Consider the following 19,300-nt stretch of genomic DNA (forward strand, 5'->3'; position numbering starts at 1 on the left):
CAGCCCGATGGCGGCGGGGACGCTTCGGGGACGAACCGAGGGGCCCAAGGGGCGCGCGGCCGCCGGGCCGGGAGCGCGCGGGGGCGGGGGCGGGGCGGGAGCCGGGGGACCCGCCCCCGCTGCCGTCAAGCGGCCTGCGAGCATTTTGCGACAGGCCGTGGGCAGCCGGCCGCCGTCGCCGGCTCGGTTTGCGGCGGGGGCGCGGGGGCGCGGGGCCCCCGTGGCTGCGGCCGCCGCCCCTCTCGCGTCCCGCTGCGACCCCCGGGTCCGGAGCCCGGGGGCGGCTCGGCTGTGGCGACGGAGCGGGGCGGGCCCGGGGCGGCCTGACCTGCGAGGTGACCTTGGTCGAGTCTCCCCGTCGCGCGGGGCCGCGGCGGCCGCCTGGGCCGGAGCGGGGGCGCCGGGTCGGGCGGGGGCGATGCCCCTCCACGTGAAGTGGCCGTTCCCCGCGGTGCCGCCGTTCACCTGGACTCTGGCCAGCAGCGTCGTCATGGGCCTGGTGGGCACCTACAGCTGCTTCTGGACCAGTGAGTGGACCCGAAGCCGAGGCGGCATCGGTCACGGCTCCCCGCGCCCGGCCGGAGTTGGGGTTCCGGGCTGTGGGCGCGGGCAGGGGCTAGTCGGGCTGGGGAGCCCCGGGCCCCAGGGAGGATGAGGCCAAGACCCCTCCCCACGGTCCGGCTCTCCCCCCCAGAGTACATGAACCACCTCACCGTGCACAACAAGGAGGTGCTGTATGAGCTCATCGAGAACCGAGGCCCAGCCACGCCTCTCATCACCGTCTCCAATCACCAGTCCTGCATGGATGACCCTCATCTCTGGGGTACCTGGCACCAGGGTTCTGGGCACAGGGAGGCCTGGGGACAACCCGGGACGGGGCCAAAAGAGCAGAGCAAACGCACTCTTCACTGAGCTCTGGACCTATCCCTGGCACTCGTGCTTTTGGGGGGGGGGGCTGCCCCAACAATGAAAATATGATTCAGAGGGAATGAGGAAGTGAGGAAACGACCGCAGGGCAGAGTCTGATGGCTGCTTCACCTTGAAGCAACCCTCCATTCTCTAAAGCGTTCAAAGTCCCACAAACTATTGGAACAAGTCTGGGAACCGTACGGTGGCCCATTAGGGAAGGTCTGGCTAGAGGCTGGGTGACCTTGTCCTGGCTCCAGGTTTGGTGCAGGCTGAGCTTGTACCCTCCAACCTACCTCACTTGGGAGTCTGTCGCCTGGGAGGTCCCGCTCTGCTGACTTCACAGGGAGCTAGGTGCTTGGCCCCAGTACCCCCGATGCCTGGGTAGAGAGATACCCAGGGCTTTTATTGATGAATTCAGAAGGTCACACTGTCCGACAGCTCGTGGGAAGCCAGTTGGGCAAATCGAAGCCTCACCCTGGCCACTGAGCAGAGAAGGGCCTGTAGAGTGCCACAGGCAGGTCCCATGAGGCCAGGAAGGAGCTTCTAGAGCCATTCAGTAACCTGGACTAGGATGGTGGCAGTAACACGGGAGGGGGAGAATAGGCAGTGGCAAAACGTGCCAGGGTGCTAGGCAGGCCAGATGTGGTGACTAACAAGGTATACGCAGAGGTGGAAGGGAGAGAGCATCAGAGACAACTTGGGGTCCAGCCCAAGAGTCTGGAAGATGCTACTTTGGGCCACAGGGAGATGGTAGTGCTGCCCTCCCTGTTCCTCATTCCCTGAAACTAGGTGACAGAAAAAGATGCTCCCTAGGGACAAGGCGTGTTGGAGCATGAAGCTGTTTCTTCTCTAGGGATCCTGAAACTCCGCCACATCTGGAACCTGAAGTTGATGCGTTGGTGAGGAGGAATGGGCCCCTGGCAGGCCTCACCCATCTCTGCCCAGATTTGCCCTCCTCCTGCTCTGCCCAGGAGGCGGCATCCAGCAGTACAGGCAGGGCATGGGGTGGGATCCCACAGGCCCTCCTGTGCCTTTCCACATTGCCGACGATGTCAGGCATCATGTTGGGCGGCGGGCAGGGAATTAGGGTGCAGGGGAGGCAGGGATGACCGCATCTGTCCCTACTTCAGGACCCCCGCAGCTGCAGACATCTGCTTCACAAAAGAGCTACACTCCCGCTTCTTCAGCTTGGGCAAGTGTGTGCCCGTGTGCCGAGGTAAGCTGATCCTCCAAAAAGGGGCTCGTGGGCTAGTGAACGCAGGGAGGCACCCCTGAGGCCTTCTCTGGTTTACTTTGGAGTGAGGACTGGTGGCTAGTGCCTCTGGCTTAGCAGTACGGGGAGTGGAGGGACCCAGGTGGGACGTGGAACCTGGGAATGAAGGGAGCCAGAGGCCACTACCCCACTAGTGTGAGTCCCAGTTGCATGGCGTGGTTGCAGGGGCGGCACTGGTTGCTGGAAGAGTGAGGGGGGCCTGCAGGAGAGCACTCATTTCCTGGGACTGCCTGAGGCTTGTCAGGGAGGCATTGCCCACAGCTGAGAGACTCCCTGATGGCAGTGAGGTGTCATTGGTCTGCGATGGTGGTGGCATGTGCTGGAGGCTGCACAGTTTGGGGAACAAACAGGCTTGTGGAGTGAGGGTATGACATTGAGTGACTACTCGGCACTTCTCAAGTGCTTCAGGAGATAGGGAGCATTTTGATGCCCATTCTCCAGATAAAGGGGTTTGGAAGGATTAAGCTGCTGGCCCAGCGTCATGGGGTGACAGATGGCAGAGCGAGGGTTTGATTCCAGGTTGCTCTTTCCTCCGGGGAAGTACGACATTTTCTAGGCAGAGTATGAAACACAAGGTGTTCTAGACACAGGAAGCGTATGCCAGGCGCTGAAGAGCTAAGCAGTAAAGGTAGAAAATGTAGGTTGCAGGCCCCATGTGAAAGTTCTGGAATAGTCACGTTAAGAATTTTGGACTCGATTGGCTCATCAGGGTAGTGATGTGCCTTCATCTGTGGTTCAGAGAGAGCACCCTGGCTGCAGCGTGGCTGGTGATGGGAGCGGAGCCCACGGGAGGCAGGAAGCCCAGTTGGGGTTGTCTCAGTAATTCTGGCAGCAGAGGGTTGTAGCTGGGCCGCTGGAGGCCGCTATGGAGAGAGAGCTGGACAAGGGGGCTGCTCCGGACGACGCAGAGCTGGTAGAACTTGTTCATAGATTGGGAATGGAGAGGGGTAAGGAAAAGATAGCTCGAAGATGCCACGAGGTGACATCTGATGACACTGAGCCGCTGGGAGGGTGGGATGAAGGCGAAGCAGTGTGAGGGTTGGGAGGGGAACTGAGTTCTGCTTTGCACATGTTTCATCCGAGGAGCCTATTGCCCGAGGAGGGAGCAGTCTCAGAGTCAGTGGGAGGTGCAGTTCTGGAACTCAAAGGAACAGTCGGGGACGTATTAGGGACACAAGCACTAACAAAGTTGCAAAAGTAGAGATAAGATTGCTGAGAAGAGGGATCCCTGGGTGGCTCAGCGGTTCAGCATCTGCCTTTGGCCCAGGGCGTGATCCTGGAGTCCCGGGATCGAGTCCCACATCAGGCTCCCTGCATGGAGCCTGCTTCTCCCTCTGCCTGTGTCTCTGCCCCTCTCTCTCTCTCTCTCTCTCTGTTCTCTGTCTCTCATCAATGAATAAATACAATCTTAAAAAAAAGATTGCTGAGATGGAGAACATATGGAGAGCAGGGGCCAAGACAGCCCCTCAGAGCGTGAATTGACAGGCCACCAAGGCAGCAGGAAGCAATGGCCAGAGAGGAAGGAAGGAAAGCAAGCGGGGCCCCTTGACACTGTGGAAACCTCCACTGACCCCAGATAAGCCATTTCTGTCAAGTGACAGCTGCAGGAGCTGCCGGGACAGGACAGAGCAGAGATAGCAGGGATGTCCCCTCCTCTCAGCAGTTCAGTCGTGAGGAGGAGGAGGAGGTAACCAAAGGGTGTCACAGGGCAAGGGAGAGTTTCTTTTCTTTTTTAAAAAGATTTATTTATTTATTTACTCATAAGAGACAGAGAGAGGCAGAGACACAGGCAGAGGGAGAAGCAGGCTCCCTGTGGGGAGCCCAATGCAGGACTCGAACCCAGGACCCTGGGATCACACTCTGAGCCAAAGGCAGACGCTCAGCCACTGAGCCACCCAGGTGTCCCCAAGGGAGAGTTTCTTATTTCTACTTGGTCAAAGTAAAATGTGAAGTGCAATAAAGTCACCTCAAAAAATAAGGAAGAGCTTTTAATGAAAAGCTGCAGTGCCCACCCCTCAAGATCCTCAGATCTACTCCTTAGAGACAACTAACTGCCTTGGACGCTTTCACTTCCTGCTACATTTGAAGGCTACTTCATTTCTCTGAAACAGAAGCAGAAGCTACAGTGTTGTGGCTAGTGACCATGGAATTGTTTATCACAGCCCACCTGACAGATGGAGACTCTGCTCGGGTACCCTGTTCCTGAGTCCCAGTACCTCCTTTCTGTAGCCTCATGCAGAGGCTTTCCAGGTCTGCTTTTTATTTTTAAGATTTGTTTATATATATATATTTTTTTTAATTTTTATTTATTTATGATAGTCACAGAGAGAGAGAGAGGCAGAGACACAGGCAGAGGGAGAAGCAGGCTCCATGCACCGGGAGCCCGACATGGGATTCGATCCCTGGTCTCCAGGATCGCGCCCTGGGCCAAAGGCAGGCACTAAACCGCTGCGCCACCCAGGGATCCCTGTTTATATTTTTTTAAAGATTTGGTTGGTTTATTCATGAGAGACACAGAGAGAGAGGCAGAGGCCTAGGTGGAGGGAGGAACAGGTTCCCCACAAGGAGCCTAATATGGCACTCGATCCCATGACCCCGGGATCATGACCTGAGCCAAAGGCAGACACTCAACCACTGAGCCACCCAGGTGCCCCTTAAGATTGATTGATTGATTGATAAGTTTCTTTTTTTTTAGTAATCTCTACACTCAGTGTGGAGCTCGGACTCATGACCCTGAGGTCAAGCGTCATATGCTCTTCTGATGAAAACACCCAAACACCCTCCATGTCAACTCCTTGTCTTGTTGTTTTTGATTTGCATCTAAGTTTTTTAAAACAATTTTTTTAAAATTTTTTATTTATTTATGATAGTCACGCAGAGAGAGAGAGAGAGGCAGAGACACAGGCAGAGGGAGAAGCAGGCTCCATGCACTGGGAGCCTGACGTGGGATTCGATCCCGGGTCTCCAGGATCACGCCCTGGGCCAAAGGCAGGCGCCAAACCACTGCGCCACCCAGGGATCCCTGATTTGCATCTAAGTTTTATTGTATAATTAGAAGGATAAAACAATTCTTTTTTAAAAAGATTTTATTATTTATTCATGAGACACAGAGGCAGAGACCCAGGCAGAGGGAGAAGCAGACTCCCCGCGGGGGGCCCAGTATGGGACTAGATCCAGGACCCCGGGATCACACTCCAAGCCAAAGGCAGACGCTCAACCACTGAGCCACCCAGGCGTCCCCAGAAAACAAAATCTTAATTCTAAGCACCTTCAGTGACAGAAAGTGGGCAGGGACAACCTGTGAATGTGAATCCAACATATATGATGTGCAGCAGAGATCTAACAACATGTGTTAAAGCAAAGGAAGCATCTGGCATATTTGGCTTCTGTATTCCAAAATACTCCATTTCCCCCTCAAACATAGGCCTTACGATATGACATGAAGTATCAGAGGGACCTTGTACAAGTTACACAAGTGAGTAGAAGTAGCATTTGCAAAAGCTAAATATTCGTGTGCTGTTCCAAAATCATAGTAGTAGTAGTTTTTCCCTTTTATTTATTTAAGATTTCTTTTCTTCTTTTTTACTGAAGTATAGTTGGTACACACTGTTACAGTAGTCTCAGGCATACGTGTAGTGATTGACGACTATACATTACGCCGTGCTCGCCACAAGTGTGGCTACCACCTGTCACCATACACCACTATTACAATCCCATTGACTATATTCCCTGTGCGGTACCTTCCACCCATGTGACTTATATTCACTCGGTAACTGGGAGCCTGTATGTCCCACTCTCCACCCATTTTGCCCATCCCTCCACCCCTGCTCCTCCAGCAGCCATCAGTTTGTTCTCTGTATTTGTGGGTCTATTTCTGCTTTTGGGTTATTCGTTTGTTTTGATTTTGATATTCCACATATAAGTGAAGTCATCTGGTATTTGTTTTTCTCTGACTTATTTCTCTTAGGATAATGTTATTGCAGATGGCAATATCTTTTGTCAGTTTTTAACAGTGGGGGAGAGGCAGAGTGGGAGAGAGAATCAGCCTGACATGGGTCTTGATCTCATAGCCCTGAGATCATGATCTGAGCTGAAACCAAGAGTTAGATGCTTAACCAACTGAGCACCCAGGGGCCCCTTATATATTTGTTTGTTTATTTATTTACTGACTTATTTATTTTTTTAAGATATTATTTATTCATGAGAGACGCAGAAAAAGAGGCAGAGACACAGGCAGAGGGAGAAGCGGGCTCCATGTAAGGAACCTGATGTGGGACTCGATCCCAGGAATCCCGGATCACACCCTGAGCCAAAGGCAGACACTCAAGTGCTGAGCCACTCAGGCATCCCTATTTTTTTTTTTAAGTATGCTCCATGCCCAGTGTGGGACTTGAACTCAAAACCCTGAGATCAAGAGTCTCATGCCCTACTGACTGAGCCAGCCAGGTACCCTAAGATCGCATTCTTTTTTATGGCTGAGTAATTTTCTGTGTGTGTGTGTGTGTGTGTGTGTGTGTGTACACGTGTATGTACACATCACGTTTATTCATATATCAGTGGACACATAACATGGTTCCATGTCTTGGCTGTTGTAAAGCTGCAATAAATATAGGGGTGCACATATCTTTTTGAATTAGTGTTTTTTTTTTTCTTTTTTTTTAAGATTTTATTTATTTATTCATGAGACACAGAGAGAGAGAGAGGCAGAGATACAGGCGGAGGGAGAAGCAGGCCCCATGCAGGGAGCCCGATGTGGGACTCAATCCCTGGACTCCAGGATCGCGCCCTGGGCCGAAGGCAGACGCCCAACTGCTGAGCCACCCAGGCGTCCCAGTGTTTTTGTTTTCTTTGGGTAAATACCCAGTAGTGGTATTGCTGATCATATGCCACTTTTATTTTTAATTTTTTGAGGAACCTCCGTACTGCTTTCCACAGTGGCCACACCAGTCTGCATTCCCACCAACAGTGCACAAGTGTTCTTTTAACTCCACATCCTCGCCAACATTTGTTATTTCTTGTCTTTTTGATACTAGCCTTTCTGACAGGTGTGAAGTGGTATCTCATGGTGGTTTTGATTTGCCTTTCCCTGGATCAGTGATGTTGAGCATCTTTTCATGTGTATATTAGCCATCTGTATGTCTTTGGAGAAATGTCTAAGTTTTTAAATTGGATTATTTGGATTTTTCGTGTTGAGTTATTTAAGTACTTTATAAAGTTTGGATTTTTGGAAATACCATTTGCAAATATCTTTTCTCATTCAGTAGGTTGCCTTTTCATTTTGTTCATGGTTTCCTTTGCTGTGCTGTGCAAAAGCTTTTTATTTTGATGTACTCCCAATACTTATTTTTTCTTTTGTTTCCCTTGCCTGAGGAGACATACATATAATAATGTTGCTAAGACCAATGTCAAAGAGACCACTGCTTGTGTTTTCTTCTAGAAGTTTTATGGTTTCAGGTCTTTAATCCATTTTGAGTTTATTTTTGTGTATGATGATATAAAATAGTCCAGTTTGATTCTTTTGCGTGTGGCTGTCCAGTTTTTCCCAGCACGGTTTGTTGAAGAGACTGTCTTTTCCCCATTGTATAGTCTTGCCTCCCTAGTTGTAGGTTAATTGGTCATATAAGCATGGGTTCATTTCTGGACTCTCTATTCTACTCCATTGGTCTGTGTGTCTGTTTTTGTGCTGGTACTATACTGCTTTGGGTCACACGGATGTTTTAACAACACTAATTCTTCCAATCCATGAGCATGGAATATCTTTCCATTTGTTTGTCATCATTCATCATGATGAATTTCCTTCATCAGTGTTTTATAAGTACATGTCTTTCACCTTGGTTAAGTATATTCCTAGGTATTTTGTTTTTGTTTTTTTGGTATAACTGTAAATGGAATTGTTTTCTTAATTTCTCCTTCAGCTATTTCATTATTAATATATAGAAATGCAGTAGATTCTATATGTTAATTTTTTAAAGATTTTATTTATTTATTCATGAGAGACACAGAGTGAGAGAGAGAGGCAGGGACACAGGCAGAGGGAGAAGCAGGCTCCATGCAGGGAGCTCGATGTGGGACTCAATCCTGGGACTTTGGGATCATGCCCTGAGCCAAAGGCAGATGCCCAACCGCTGAGCCACCCAGGCATCCCTCCCTATATGTTAATTTTTTAATATTTTATTTATTTATTTGAGAGAGAGAGCAGAAGCAGGGGGGCAGGGCAGAGGGAGAGGGAGAAGCAGACTCTCTGCTGAGCAGGGAGCCTGATGTGGGGCTCCATCCCAGCACCCTGAGATCATGACCTGAGCTGAAGGCAGATGTTTAACCGACTAAGCCACCCAGGCACCCCATCTATATGTTAATTTTATAGCCTATAACTTTATTGAATTCATTTATTACTTTTTTAAAAAAAAGATTGTATTTATTCATGAGAGACAGAGGGAGGCAGAGACCCAGGCAGAGGGAGCAGCAGGCTCCATGCAGGAATCCCAATGCGGGACTCGATCCCGGGACTCCAGGATCACACCCTGAGCCAAATGCAGGTGCTCAACCACTGAGCCAAAGACACAGATGCAGGACTGATGCAGTCCTGATGCAGGACTCGATCCCCAAACTACAAGATCATGCCCTGAGCTGAAGGTGACGCTCAACCGATGAGCCACCCAGGTGCCCCTACTTCTAATACTTTTTTGGTGGAGTCTTCAGAGTTTTCTTTTTTTTTAAATTTTATTTATTTATTCATGAGAGGCACAGAGAGAGAGGCAGAGGCATCGGTCAAGGGAAAAGCAGGCTCCATGCAGGAAGCCCCATGCGGGACCCAATCCCGGGACTCCGGGATCACGCCCTGAGCCAAAGGCAGGCGCTCAACTGCTGAGCCACCCAGGCGTCCCTCTTCAGTTTTCTACGCATAGTATCATGTCATCTGCAGTAGAGACAGCTTAATTCCTTCCTCACCAACATGGGTGCCTCTTACTTCTTTTTCTTGTTTGACTGTTGTGGCTGGGATTTCTAGTACTATGTTTTGTAAAAATGGCAAGAGTGGACATCCTTGTCTTATTCCTAATCTTAGAGGAAAATTTCTCGGTTTTTCACCATTGAGTATGATGTTAGCTGTGGGTTTGTCATATATGGCTTCTTTATATTGAGTTAAGTTCCCCCTGAACCCACTTTGTTGAGAGTTTTTATCACGAACAGATATTGAATTTTTTCAAATGCTTTTTCTGGATCTATTGAGATGACCGTATGATTGTTATCCGTCATTTTGTTAACGGGGTGTATTGCATCGATTGATTTGCAGATATTGAACCATCCTTGAGTCCCTGGAATAAATCCCACTCAGTCGTGGTGAATGATCCTTTTAGTTGAATTCAGTTAGCTAATATTTTGTTGAGGGTTTTTGCATCTATGTTCATCAGGGATATTGGCCTGTAGTTCTCTTTTTTGTAACGTATTTGGTTTTTTTTAATTTTTTTAATTTTTTAATTTTTTAATTTTAATTTTTTTTTGTATTTGGTTTTGGTATCAGGATAATGCTGGCCTTGCAGAATGTATTTGGAAGCTTTCCTTCCTCTTCTGTTTTTTGAAACAGTTTGAGAAGAGTAGGTACTAACTCTTCATTAAATGTTTGACAGACTTCACCTGTGAATCCTTCTGGTCCTGGACTTTTGTTTGTTGAGAGTGTTGTGATTCTCAATTCAAATAATCATTTACTAGTAGGCAGCCTGTTCAGCTTTTCTATTTCTTCCTGATTCTGTTTGGCACATGTATCCATTTCTTTTAGGTTGTCTGATTTGTTGGCATAACGTTTTTCATATTACTCTTTTATAATCCTTTGTGTACCTGTGATCTCAGTTGTCATTTCTCCTCTTTTGTTTCTGATTTTATTTGGATCCTCTCTTCTTTTTTCTTGATGAGTTTAGCTAGAGGTTTATCAATTTTGTTTATCTTTTTGGGACACCTGGGTGGCTCAGCAGTTGAGTGCCTGCCTTCGCTCAGGGCATGATCCTGGGATCTGGGATTGAGTCCTACGTTGGGCTCCTTGAGTGAAGCCTGCCTCTCCCTCTGCCTGTGTCTCTACCTCCCTCTCTCTCTCTCTATCTCTCTCTGTCTCTCATGAATAAAAAAAAATAAAATCTTTTAAAAAATTTGTCTTTTCAAAGAACCAGCTCTTGGTTTCATTGATTTTTTTATTTTTAGTCTATTTCATTTATTTCCACTCTGATCTTTTTTTTTTTCCACTCTGATCTTTATTGTTTCCTTCTTTCTACTAACTTTGGGCTTTGCTCTTCTTTTTCTAGTTCTTTAGGTATGAGGTTAGATTGCTTATTTGAGATCTTTCATGTTTCTTGAGGTAGGTCTGTATCGTTATAAATTGCCTTCTTAGAACTGCTTTTGCTGCGTCCCAAAGATTTAGGAGCATTGTAGTTTAGTATAATTTTGATTTCAAGCTGGATGGCTTAGTTACACCAGTAGGGTATAGTAGAGAAGGAGATAACACCTCTGAAGCTCACCTCCTGCCAGGTAATGCTATCCCAAGTAGGGAAGGCACTGCTCCCATGATGCCCTGAGGAACTGTGGTGAGGGATTGCTCTTCAACTCCAGCCCCCAAGGGAGCTGCTGGGCCAGGTCCCCATTGGGTTATGTTGGGTTGAGACTCTGGATGCCTCACTAGCACCTTCTAAACACTCAGCCTTGCAGAAAACAGGTTAAAAGTCCATTTCTTGGTGCACTGACCTGAGATAGTCCCAATGTCTGTCTCCTCGTCTTTTTTTAAAGATTTTATTTATTTATTCGTGAGAGAGACCAAGAGAGGCAGAGAGAGGCAGAGACACAGGTAGAGGGAGAAGCAGGCTCCATGCAGGGAGCCTGATGTGGGACTCAATCCCGGGTCTCCAGGATCACACCCTGGGCCGAAGGCGCGCTAAACTGCTGACCCGCCTGGGCTGCCCTGACTACTTGTCTTTATGCCATGTCTCTCCCTACTCGATAAGTCTGTCCGTCACTGTCCACTATATGGACAAGGTTGGGGAGATTCTTACTGCGTGTGGTCACAGATTGTCTCCACAGGACTCCCAGTTGAAAGCCAGCACGTAGCATTAGGCATCTGTATCTGTGTTGTTGCTAACTGCCAGGCCACCTGGGTCCAGTGTCATGGTCTCCAGGTGTCTCCAAGGTGAGTGTCGTTAGCCTCGGGGGCAGCTGAATCCCCCTGTTTTCAGCCCAACAAGTTTGAGTCTTTCCCAACTCTTAGTGACACCATGTGTTGCATCGAATGTTCTCCCTTTCCCAAGAGTCCTCGATAAGCAAGTGTCTCGTTTCAGGGGCGAAGCGGTCAGCAGGAGGGAGGGATGGTGAGGCTGAGGGCTCAGGCGGGGCTGGGAGGCCCGTGAGGCCGGGCTGTGGGGACTGGCCTCACTGAGACCTCAGGAAAGGGTGGCTGTCCGGGATCTGGGGCCCAAGGGGGGCTGGAGATCACGAACAGATGTGCTTTGCTCCAGCAGCTCGGGGCCAGGGGCAGCAGATGGTAGGCTCGCGCCAGGCCGGGGCGTCCCACCGAGAGAAGGCTCCGGGAGCTGGAGAGGGCGGTAGGGCATGGCGCAGGTGTCGCGGCTCAGCGGGGGAGGCTGTGTGGTGGCACCAGCGGGCACAGGGCGGGCTGGAGGCTGGTGGACATTGGAATCGCCGGTTCGGCATCTGAGTTGGAGGCAGTGTCACCGCCGTGCACGTGACAGGCACTTAGAGGTCGTCCTTGAACGAGGACAGCAGGGGCCACGGTGCGAGCAGGCTGAGTCCCCAGAGACGGCGGTTGGAGGGTGTCCATGTGGACAGTGCAGCGGGGGCTGAGGAGGCCCTGGAGCGGCTGCTTCATCCCCAGGGGAAGCAGGGAGCCCTGGGAGAGCGGAGACCGACGGCGCAGGCCTTTTCTCGGCAGGAGACGGCGTCTACCAGAAGGGAATGGACTTCATTCTGGACAAGCTCAACCACGGGGACTGGGTGCACATCTTCCCCGAAGGTCAGTGGGGTTGGCGAGGTTGGACACGCCCCCAGCCCCCCAGGCCTCACCTCTGGCCTCTCTCTCCACAGGGAAAGTGAACATGAGCTCCGAGTTCCTCCGCTTCAAGTGGGGTAGGTGCTGCTGCCCGCCGGCCGGGGCAGGGGTGGCGGGGCTCGCGGAGGAGCTGGGCCACGGGAGTTGGTGTTGCTTGGAAGTGGGCGGGGGTGGCTTCGCTGTAGGCTGGCACCGAAGCTTCGCTCGTGCCAACGTTTCTGTCTCTCCCCGGGGCAGGAATTGGACGCCTCATTGCTGAGTGTCATCTCAACCCTGTCATCCTGCCGCTGTGGCACGTCGGTGAGCCTCCCTCTGGGGCCCAGTCGGCAGCCTGGTGATGGGGGTGGGAGAGATGGGGTGGTGGGGCCCTGGGGTTGGGGCTGGGGCCCTGGGGTGGGGGCTGGGGCTTCATCTGTTCCCAGACTGCCCTGCTCCACCCCATGCCCACTTCCTGGCCTCTGTCCATTGTGCTGCAGGAATGAACGATGTCCTTCCTAACAGCCCGCCCTACTTCCCCCGCTTTGGACAGGTGGGTAGGGGCTGCTGACCTTCACCCATCTGTCTTGTCTGCCATCTGCCTCATGTGTCCCACTCGGCACCACTGAAGCCAGATTCAGGAGGAGCTGAGCTTAAAACTGCAGCAGGGGGACCCGAGTGGGACAGAGGGGGGGGCCTTCCTGGCACCAAGGCTGGTAGAAGGAAAGCAAAAGAAATCCAGCTGGGTGGGGGTGAGGTGAGCCCCGGGCTTTGGACAGGACAGGCCATCTGGAGCGTGGACTGCAGGACTGAATGTCACCGAGCCTGACCACCTCGGTTTAAAGAGGGAGCGTGGTCATGAGGGAGCATGTAGCAAGTTAGGGGCAGGGCTTGGCTTCTGGCTCTCTGGGGCGGTGCGGCCGTGGCGGTGGCCACTGTCCCTGTTGCTGTCACCCGCTGTGGCCGCTCTCCCTACAGAAGATCACTGTGCTGATCGGGAGGCCCTTCAGTGCCCTGCCTGTGCTCGAACGGCTGCGGGCAGAGAACAAGTCGGCTGTGAGTTGTCTTTCTCCCCGCCCTCCCCCTCCCTGGCTGCCCTGTAGCTGTCTTAGCCTCCCCGGGCCCTTGGGCGAAGGTCCCCGAGGGCTGCAGGCCAGCCCCAGTCCTTCCCCTCAGGTGGAGATGCGCAAAGCTCTGACCGACTTCATTCAGGAAGAATTCCAGCGCCTGAAGGTCCAGGCGGAGCAGCTCCACAACCACCTGCAGCCCGGGAGCTAGGCGCCGCCCGGCCCAGACCTGCCCTCGCTGCCTCCTGCAGGGCCGCTGGCCCCCAGCCCGGGGGGAGGCAGCTCCCACCCAGGCCCCAGCCGCCTGCTCTCGGGGCTGCCTTCGGGTTCTTGCCCCACACAGAGCTGAACTGGGGGAACGCGCTGATGTTTTGAGATCAGATACGTGTTTTTAGACAGATTTATGCTTAACCCTTGATGGGTAGCGTGTCCTCGTTGGTGAGCATTCCTTCTGCTCTGAGCTGCTTCAGTTGAAGGAAGTGCTCCTCCCACTTGGCCACGAAAAGAGGAGGAAATTTTGGCGGGGGCCTGCCTCCTCCTTGCCTTCAGGTGTTCTCCGCCAGGGCTGGCATCGGGATGGAGGGTACTTGAAGGGGGGTGGGCGGCCAGGCCAAAACTTTGGGTAAGGGGCCCAGGAGGCCCTTAGCCCGGCGTCCACCCACCGGCCCCAATCTGGGAGCCGTCCAGCACCTCCTCAGGGATGGCCGCAGCCACGTCTTCCTTCTGCCCACACTTCCCGCAGATGTGGGGTCCTCGGGCAGGGCCCAACCCTGGGCTGCAAGCAGAAGAGCAGCCTTTTGCCAGGAGTGGAAGCCAGCTGAACGGAGCCTGCAGCAAGGGCCTGACACCCAGCCACTTGCCCACGTGCCAGGGCCCACCAACTGCTCTGTCTTGTCCAGCTCCCTGGCATCACAGGAGTCCCCCATGGGCCTGGGTTTTTGTATTTTGTAACCAATAAAGCATCTGTGTCGTGTTTTACCTTTGGCCTCTTCACAGGGTGGGCATGGGAGGTGACCTGCTGGACACCCTTAGAGCAACAAGAGCACCTGAGCAGGTGGGCGTCAAGCTCTCCACGTGCACCAGTCACTTAAAACTTCAGTCGTTATCGGGGCGCTGCGGGGCTCGGCTGGTTAAATGTCTAACTCTCGATCTCAGTTCAGGTCTTGATCTCAGGGTTGGGAGTTCAAGCCCTGTGTTGAGTAGGCCCAGTGTGGAGCCTACTTAAAAAAAAAGAAAAAAAGAAAAAAAAAACTTCACTCACTATCTGTAATCCCTATAACAACCTTGCAAAAGTGGGGGTTAATCTTACTTTGCAAAGGAGGCCGAGTAGAGCTAATGGACTCGTTTCAAAACCCAAATCTGGTAAGGTAGGGAGAAGCAAATACAATTCAATCCTCTCCAGGCCAGTTCCCAGGACGGAGGAGTTCTCCGAAGGGCCCAGCCAGCCACCATGAACACGTGCTGTGGTGGGAGGGGAGAGCGGCGACACCTTGATTGAGCTTGAGACCCTTGGTAGGAGCAAAGGCCGTGGTGGTGGTGCTCCTAGTAGAAGCAAAAGCAAATCCTCTAGAGAAAAGTGAGTCCAGTTTGGGTCTCCAGTTCATCCACAAGTTAAGATCAACCCACAAGACTTCACAAAGATCACCGAACGTATGGAAGTGTCTGCAGAAACGATAGTTTGAAACCTGTAGGAACTTCTGAAATGGACAGAGATGGATCATGGAGAATAATAGAAATGTGGAAAGAAAGAAAAGCTGGAGCCACAGGAGTAAGCCAGCAAGAAGGGAAGACTCGAAGACGATCAGGGCTGTAACTGCAAATCTGCAATTATTTCAAAATATAACGTCTTTAAAATATATATATAAAATATATAAATATAAAATATATATAAAATATATAAAGTATAAATATAAAAAATATATGTATATATATTACATCTTTAAAAATCACCAGAAGGGGAAAAAAATCACTTGGGGGCAGGGAGACAGGCTGTCGGCCAATTTGCATTCGCAGCTCCAAATGTGGCATCACTTTTTTCCCACATGTAGTCATTTGAACAACTACAGATATTTACTGTCCAGATGCTCCTGCAATTTGATTATTTCACATAGACTATTTTTTTAGAGTAGTTTTATGTTCACAGTGAAATTTGGCTGGTCCTGGGATTGTGAAATTTATAAATACCACTCACCATATTAAAGAAGAAAAAGAGAAAGCATAAAGGAGAAAGAAAATCCATGTGGTTATTTCAATAGATACAGAAGATGCACTTGATAAAATATTCATAATTTTAAAATTTTTTAACTATAAGCAGAAGGGAGCTTTTTAAAAAATATTTAATGTATTTGTTCATGAGAGACAGGCTCCCTGCAGGGAGCCCCATTTGGGACTCAATCCCAGGACCCCGGGATCACGCCTTGAGCCAAAGATGCTCAACCACTGAGCCACCCAAGTGCCCCTGGGAGGGAACTTAAAAAAAAAAAGATTTATTTTAGAGAGATGGGGAGGAGCAGAGGGAGACGGAAAGGGAGAACCTTAAGCAGACTCTTTTCCCAGCACGGAACTAGATGTAGGACTAGATCTCACAACCCTGAGATCATGATGTGAGCCAAAATCCAGAGTCTGCTGCTTAACCGACTGAGACACCCAGGTGCCTCAAATGGAACTTTCTTAATCTGAAAAAGTCTATCTATAAAAAACCCTTTCTTTAAAAAGATTTTATTTTTTTATTTGACACAGAGATCACAAGGCAGGGGGAAGAGCAGAGGGAGAAGCAGACTCCCTGCCGAGGAGAGAACCTGATGCGGAACTTGATCCCAGGACCCTGGGCCAAAGGCAGATGCTTAACTGACTGAGCCACTCAGGTGCCCCCCAAAAACCTTTCTTAATCTGATGTAAACTATAAAAAACTAGAGTAAATATTATTTTTTGAGTTTGAAATTTTAGAAACATTCCCTTCAAAATTTGGAACAAAATGAGGATGCCAACACTGTGCTGGTGGTACCAGACGAGTAAGACAAGGAAAGGAAATCAAAGTATAATGATTGTAAGGAAAGAAAGAAAACATTCATTGTATGCTGATTATAGGATTGTCTACATAGAAAACCCAAAAGAATTTACAATTTTTTTGAAATAAGGGCTTAGGAAGTTTCCCAGCTATAAGATCAATATGTACAATATTGATTGTATTTCTTTTTTTTTTTAAGATTTTATTTATTCATGAGAGACACAGAGAGAGAGAGAGAGGCAGAGATACAGGCAGAGGGAGAAGCAGGCTCCATGCAGGGAGCCCGACGTGGGACTTGATCCCAGGTCCCCAGGATCATGCCCTGGGCCCAAGGCAGGCACCAAACCACTGAGCCACCCAGGCTGCCCTCGATTGTATTTCTATACACACACTAGCAATAAAGAATTAAATCATATAATTGAAAATAAGACACTATTTACAAAAGCTACAAAGTACCTAGGAATCAATCTAACAAAATATGTGAAAGACCCATATAAGGAAAATCTTTTTTTTAAGATTTAATTTTTTTATTTTTTAAAGATTTTTAAAAAAGATTTTATTTATTTATTCATGAGAGACAGAGAGACAGAGAGAGAGAGAGAGAGAGAGAGAGAGAGAGAGACAGGCAGAGGGAGAAGCAGGCTCCACTCAGGGAGCCTGATATGGGACTTGATCCCGGGACCCTAGGATCAGGCCCTGGGCTGAATGAAGGCAGACACCCAACCGCTGAGCCCCCCAGGCATCCCGGATGTGGAGCCCACTTAAAGAGAATGGGTAAAATGTAAATGTATTGTGGATATTTTACAGGAAAATTTTATCATATGGTTTCACTCCTATGTGGAATATAAGAAATAGTGAAAGTGTCTCTAAGGGAAAGGAAGGGAACTGAGTGGGAAAAATTAGAGAGGGAGACAAACCATGAGGGACTCCTGACTCTGGGAAACAAAGGTTGCGGGAGCGGAGGTGGGCGGGGGAGGGGGGGGGATGGGGTAACTGGGGGATGGGCACTGAGGGGGGACACTGGATGGGATGAGCACTGGGTGTTATATATTGGCAAATTGATTTTAAATAAAATATTAAATAAAAATTGGCTAAGATGGAAAATTGTGTATACCACAACTTTATCTTATTTATTTTTTTATTTTTTGAAGATCTTATTTATTTATTCATGAGAGACACACAGAGAGAGGAGCAGAGACACGGGCAGAGGGAGAAGCAGACTCCCTGCGGGGAGCCCGACGTGGGACTCGATCCCAGGACCCTGGGATCACGCCCTGAGTGGAAGACAGACACTTAACCAACTGGAGGCACGCTGGTGCCCCTACTTTACCACAATTTTAAATACTCAAGATTTTAGAAATCATCTAATGAATCTGACAAGTTGATTCTAAAATTTATATGGAAGCAAAGTAGCCCAAGAAGAGCCTGTTGAAAAAGAACAAGTAGGAGAACTTTACCAGGTATCAAAGTTTACTATGGGGGATCCCCGGGTGGCTTAGTGGTTTGGTGCCTGCCTTCGGCCCAGGGCGTGATCCTGGGGTCTCAGGATCGAATCCCACATCGGGCTCCCTGCATGGAGCCTGCTTCTCCCTCTGCCTGGGTCTCTGCCTCTCTCTCTCTCTGTGCCTCTCATGAATAAATAAATAAAATCTATAAAATAAAAAGAAATATGTTATCAAAGTTGCATAATTTCATTTGGCACTGCCAGCAGGTTAAAGTCTCAAATTAAGTCCTTAACATAATACTCATTTTTATTTTTTATTTAATTTATTTTATTTTTATTTTTTTAAAGATTTTATTTATTCATTCATGAGAGACAGAGAGAGAGAGAGGCCGAGACACAGGCAGAGGGAGAAACAGGCTCCATGCAAGGAGCCCGATGTGGGACTGGATCCCGGGAATCCTGGATCGAATCCTCACGCCCTGAGGCAAAGGCAGGCGTTCAACCACTGAGCCACTTAGGCGCCCCTATTTTTTATTTTTTTAATACTCATTTTTAGTCAATGAAAAGTTAAAAAGTTCTCAAACCTTCTTTATCCTCTTGAATTTACCCTTCTTTTTTTTTAAAGAAAGATTTATTTATTTATTTATTTATTTATTTATTTATTTATTTATTTATTTATTCATTATAGACACAGAGATTGAGAGAGAGGCAGAGACACAGGAGGACGGTGCACCGGGAACCCGACGCGGGACTTGATCCCGGGACTCCAGGACTGCGCCCTGGGCCAAAGGCAGGCGCTAAACCGCTGAGCCACCCAGGGATCCCCAAATTTACCCTTCTAAATGATCCTCAGACTGCAATTCCTAGTTTGCAAATAAAAGAATGCACTATGCATCATACTTCAAGGAAAGATGTCGAACTAACATGCTTCTGGATCTTTTCCTTGCTCCTTTCAACCTCCTTTATAATTTCCGCTACTATGCATACCAACGAGGTGAGACCCACAAGAAACAGCAAATACACTATCTCAGGTAATTTAATTATTGTACCATTTATGGTGTTGGGCTTTCTTACTAATACACGAATAAATTTAATCATTTCAAAGGCATTCTGTTGGTTTAGAAGTTGATCCCCAGGAGAGCAGTATTTCAGCTACTGTTATTTCTCTTATCCCCTGTAGTGTATGGAGCTCAGATACTTTGTGTTACTGTTTTTGTATCAAATCTTTTGCCCAGGATGCAATCACTGTCAGATCACTGTTCTTTTCTTTCTTTTTGTGATTGAAAAGCCTATACTGCAATTTGAAATAAATGTTTGCTTTTCTTAGTAAGTGTAAATGGTTGGGTTTTTTTTAAGTTATGAGTCTTTGGTCTAGAAAAAACAATACAGGGTTGTCAAATGGCCTTCTAGGTAAAGTAGCCTTGTCTATAATTAACACTTAGTCGTAGAATGAAAAGTACTTAAGAGTGATTGGGCTAAAGTTTATGACTGATTATATGAACATGTTAATGCCTCTTTTTTTTTTAAATTTTTATTTATTTATGATAGTCACACACAGAGAGAGCGAGAGAGGCAGAGACAT

The 19,300-nt window shown here is 49.0% G+C and overlaps 1 protein-coding gene across 11 annotated transcripts; it reads left to right on the plus strand.

Moving 5' to 3' along the window:
- Positions 1-199: 199 nt before the first annotated feature.
- On the plus strand, positions 200-19,048 carry TAFAZZIN (tafazzin, phospholipid-lysophospholipid transacylase). 11 transcript variants are annotated; one of them, XR_007409237.1, is made up of 13 exons: positions 205-527; positions 695-823; positions 1,763-1,808; positions 2,040-2,125; positions 11,674-11,760; positions 12,108-12,188; positions 12,260-12,301; positions 12,462-12,524; positions 12,701-12,753; positions 13,179-13,256; positions 16,007-16,131; positions 17,426-17,734; positions 18,407-19,048. XR_007409237.1 is itself a non-coding variant. In XM_049107052.1 (12 exons), the coding sequence occupies exons 1-11, from the start codon at positions 419-421 to the stop codon at positions 14,279-14,281; spliced, it is 792 nt and encodes a 263-aa protein (XP_048963009.1). In that variant the 5' UTR covers positions 209-418; the 3' UTR covers positions 14,282-14,321; positions 16,007-16,130. The 11 variants fall into 11 exon arrangements, 8 of the variants coding, with proteins under 8 accessions (XP_025316349.1, XP_025316350.1, XP_035567320.1 ...); XR_007409239.1 differs by lacking the exon at positions 13,179-13,256 and having other exon boundaries at positions 200-527; XR_007409238.1 differs by lacking the exon at positions 17,426-17,734.
- Positions 19,049-19,300: the final 252 nt, after the last annotated feature.

This window comes from Canis lupus, chromosome X (genome assembly GCF_003254725.2).
Source record: "Canis lupus dingo isolate Sandy chromosome X, ASM325472v2, whole genome shotgun sequence".
Taxonomy (NCBI): Eukaryota; Metazoa; Chordata; class Mammalia; order Carnivora; family Canidae; genus Canis; species Canis lupus.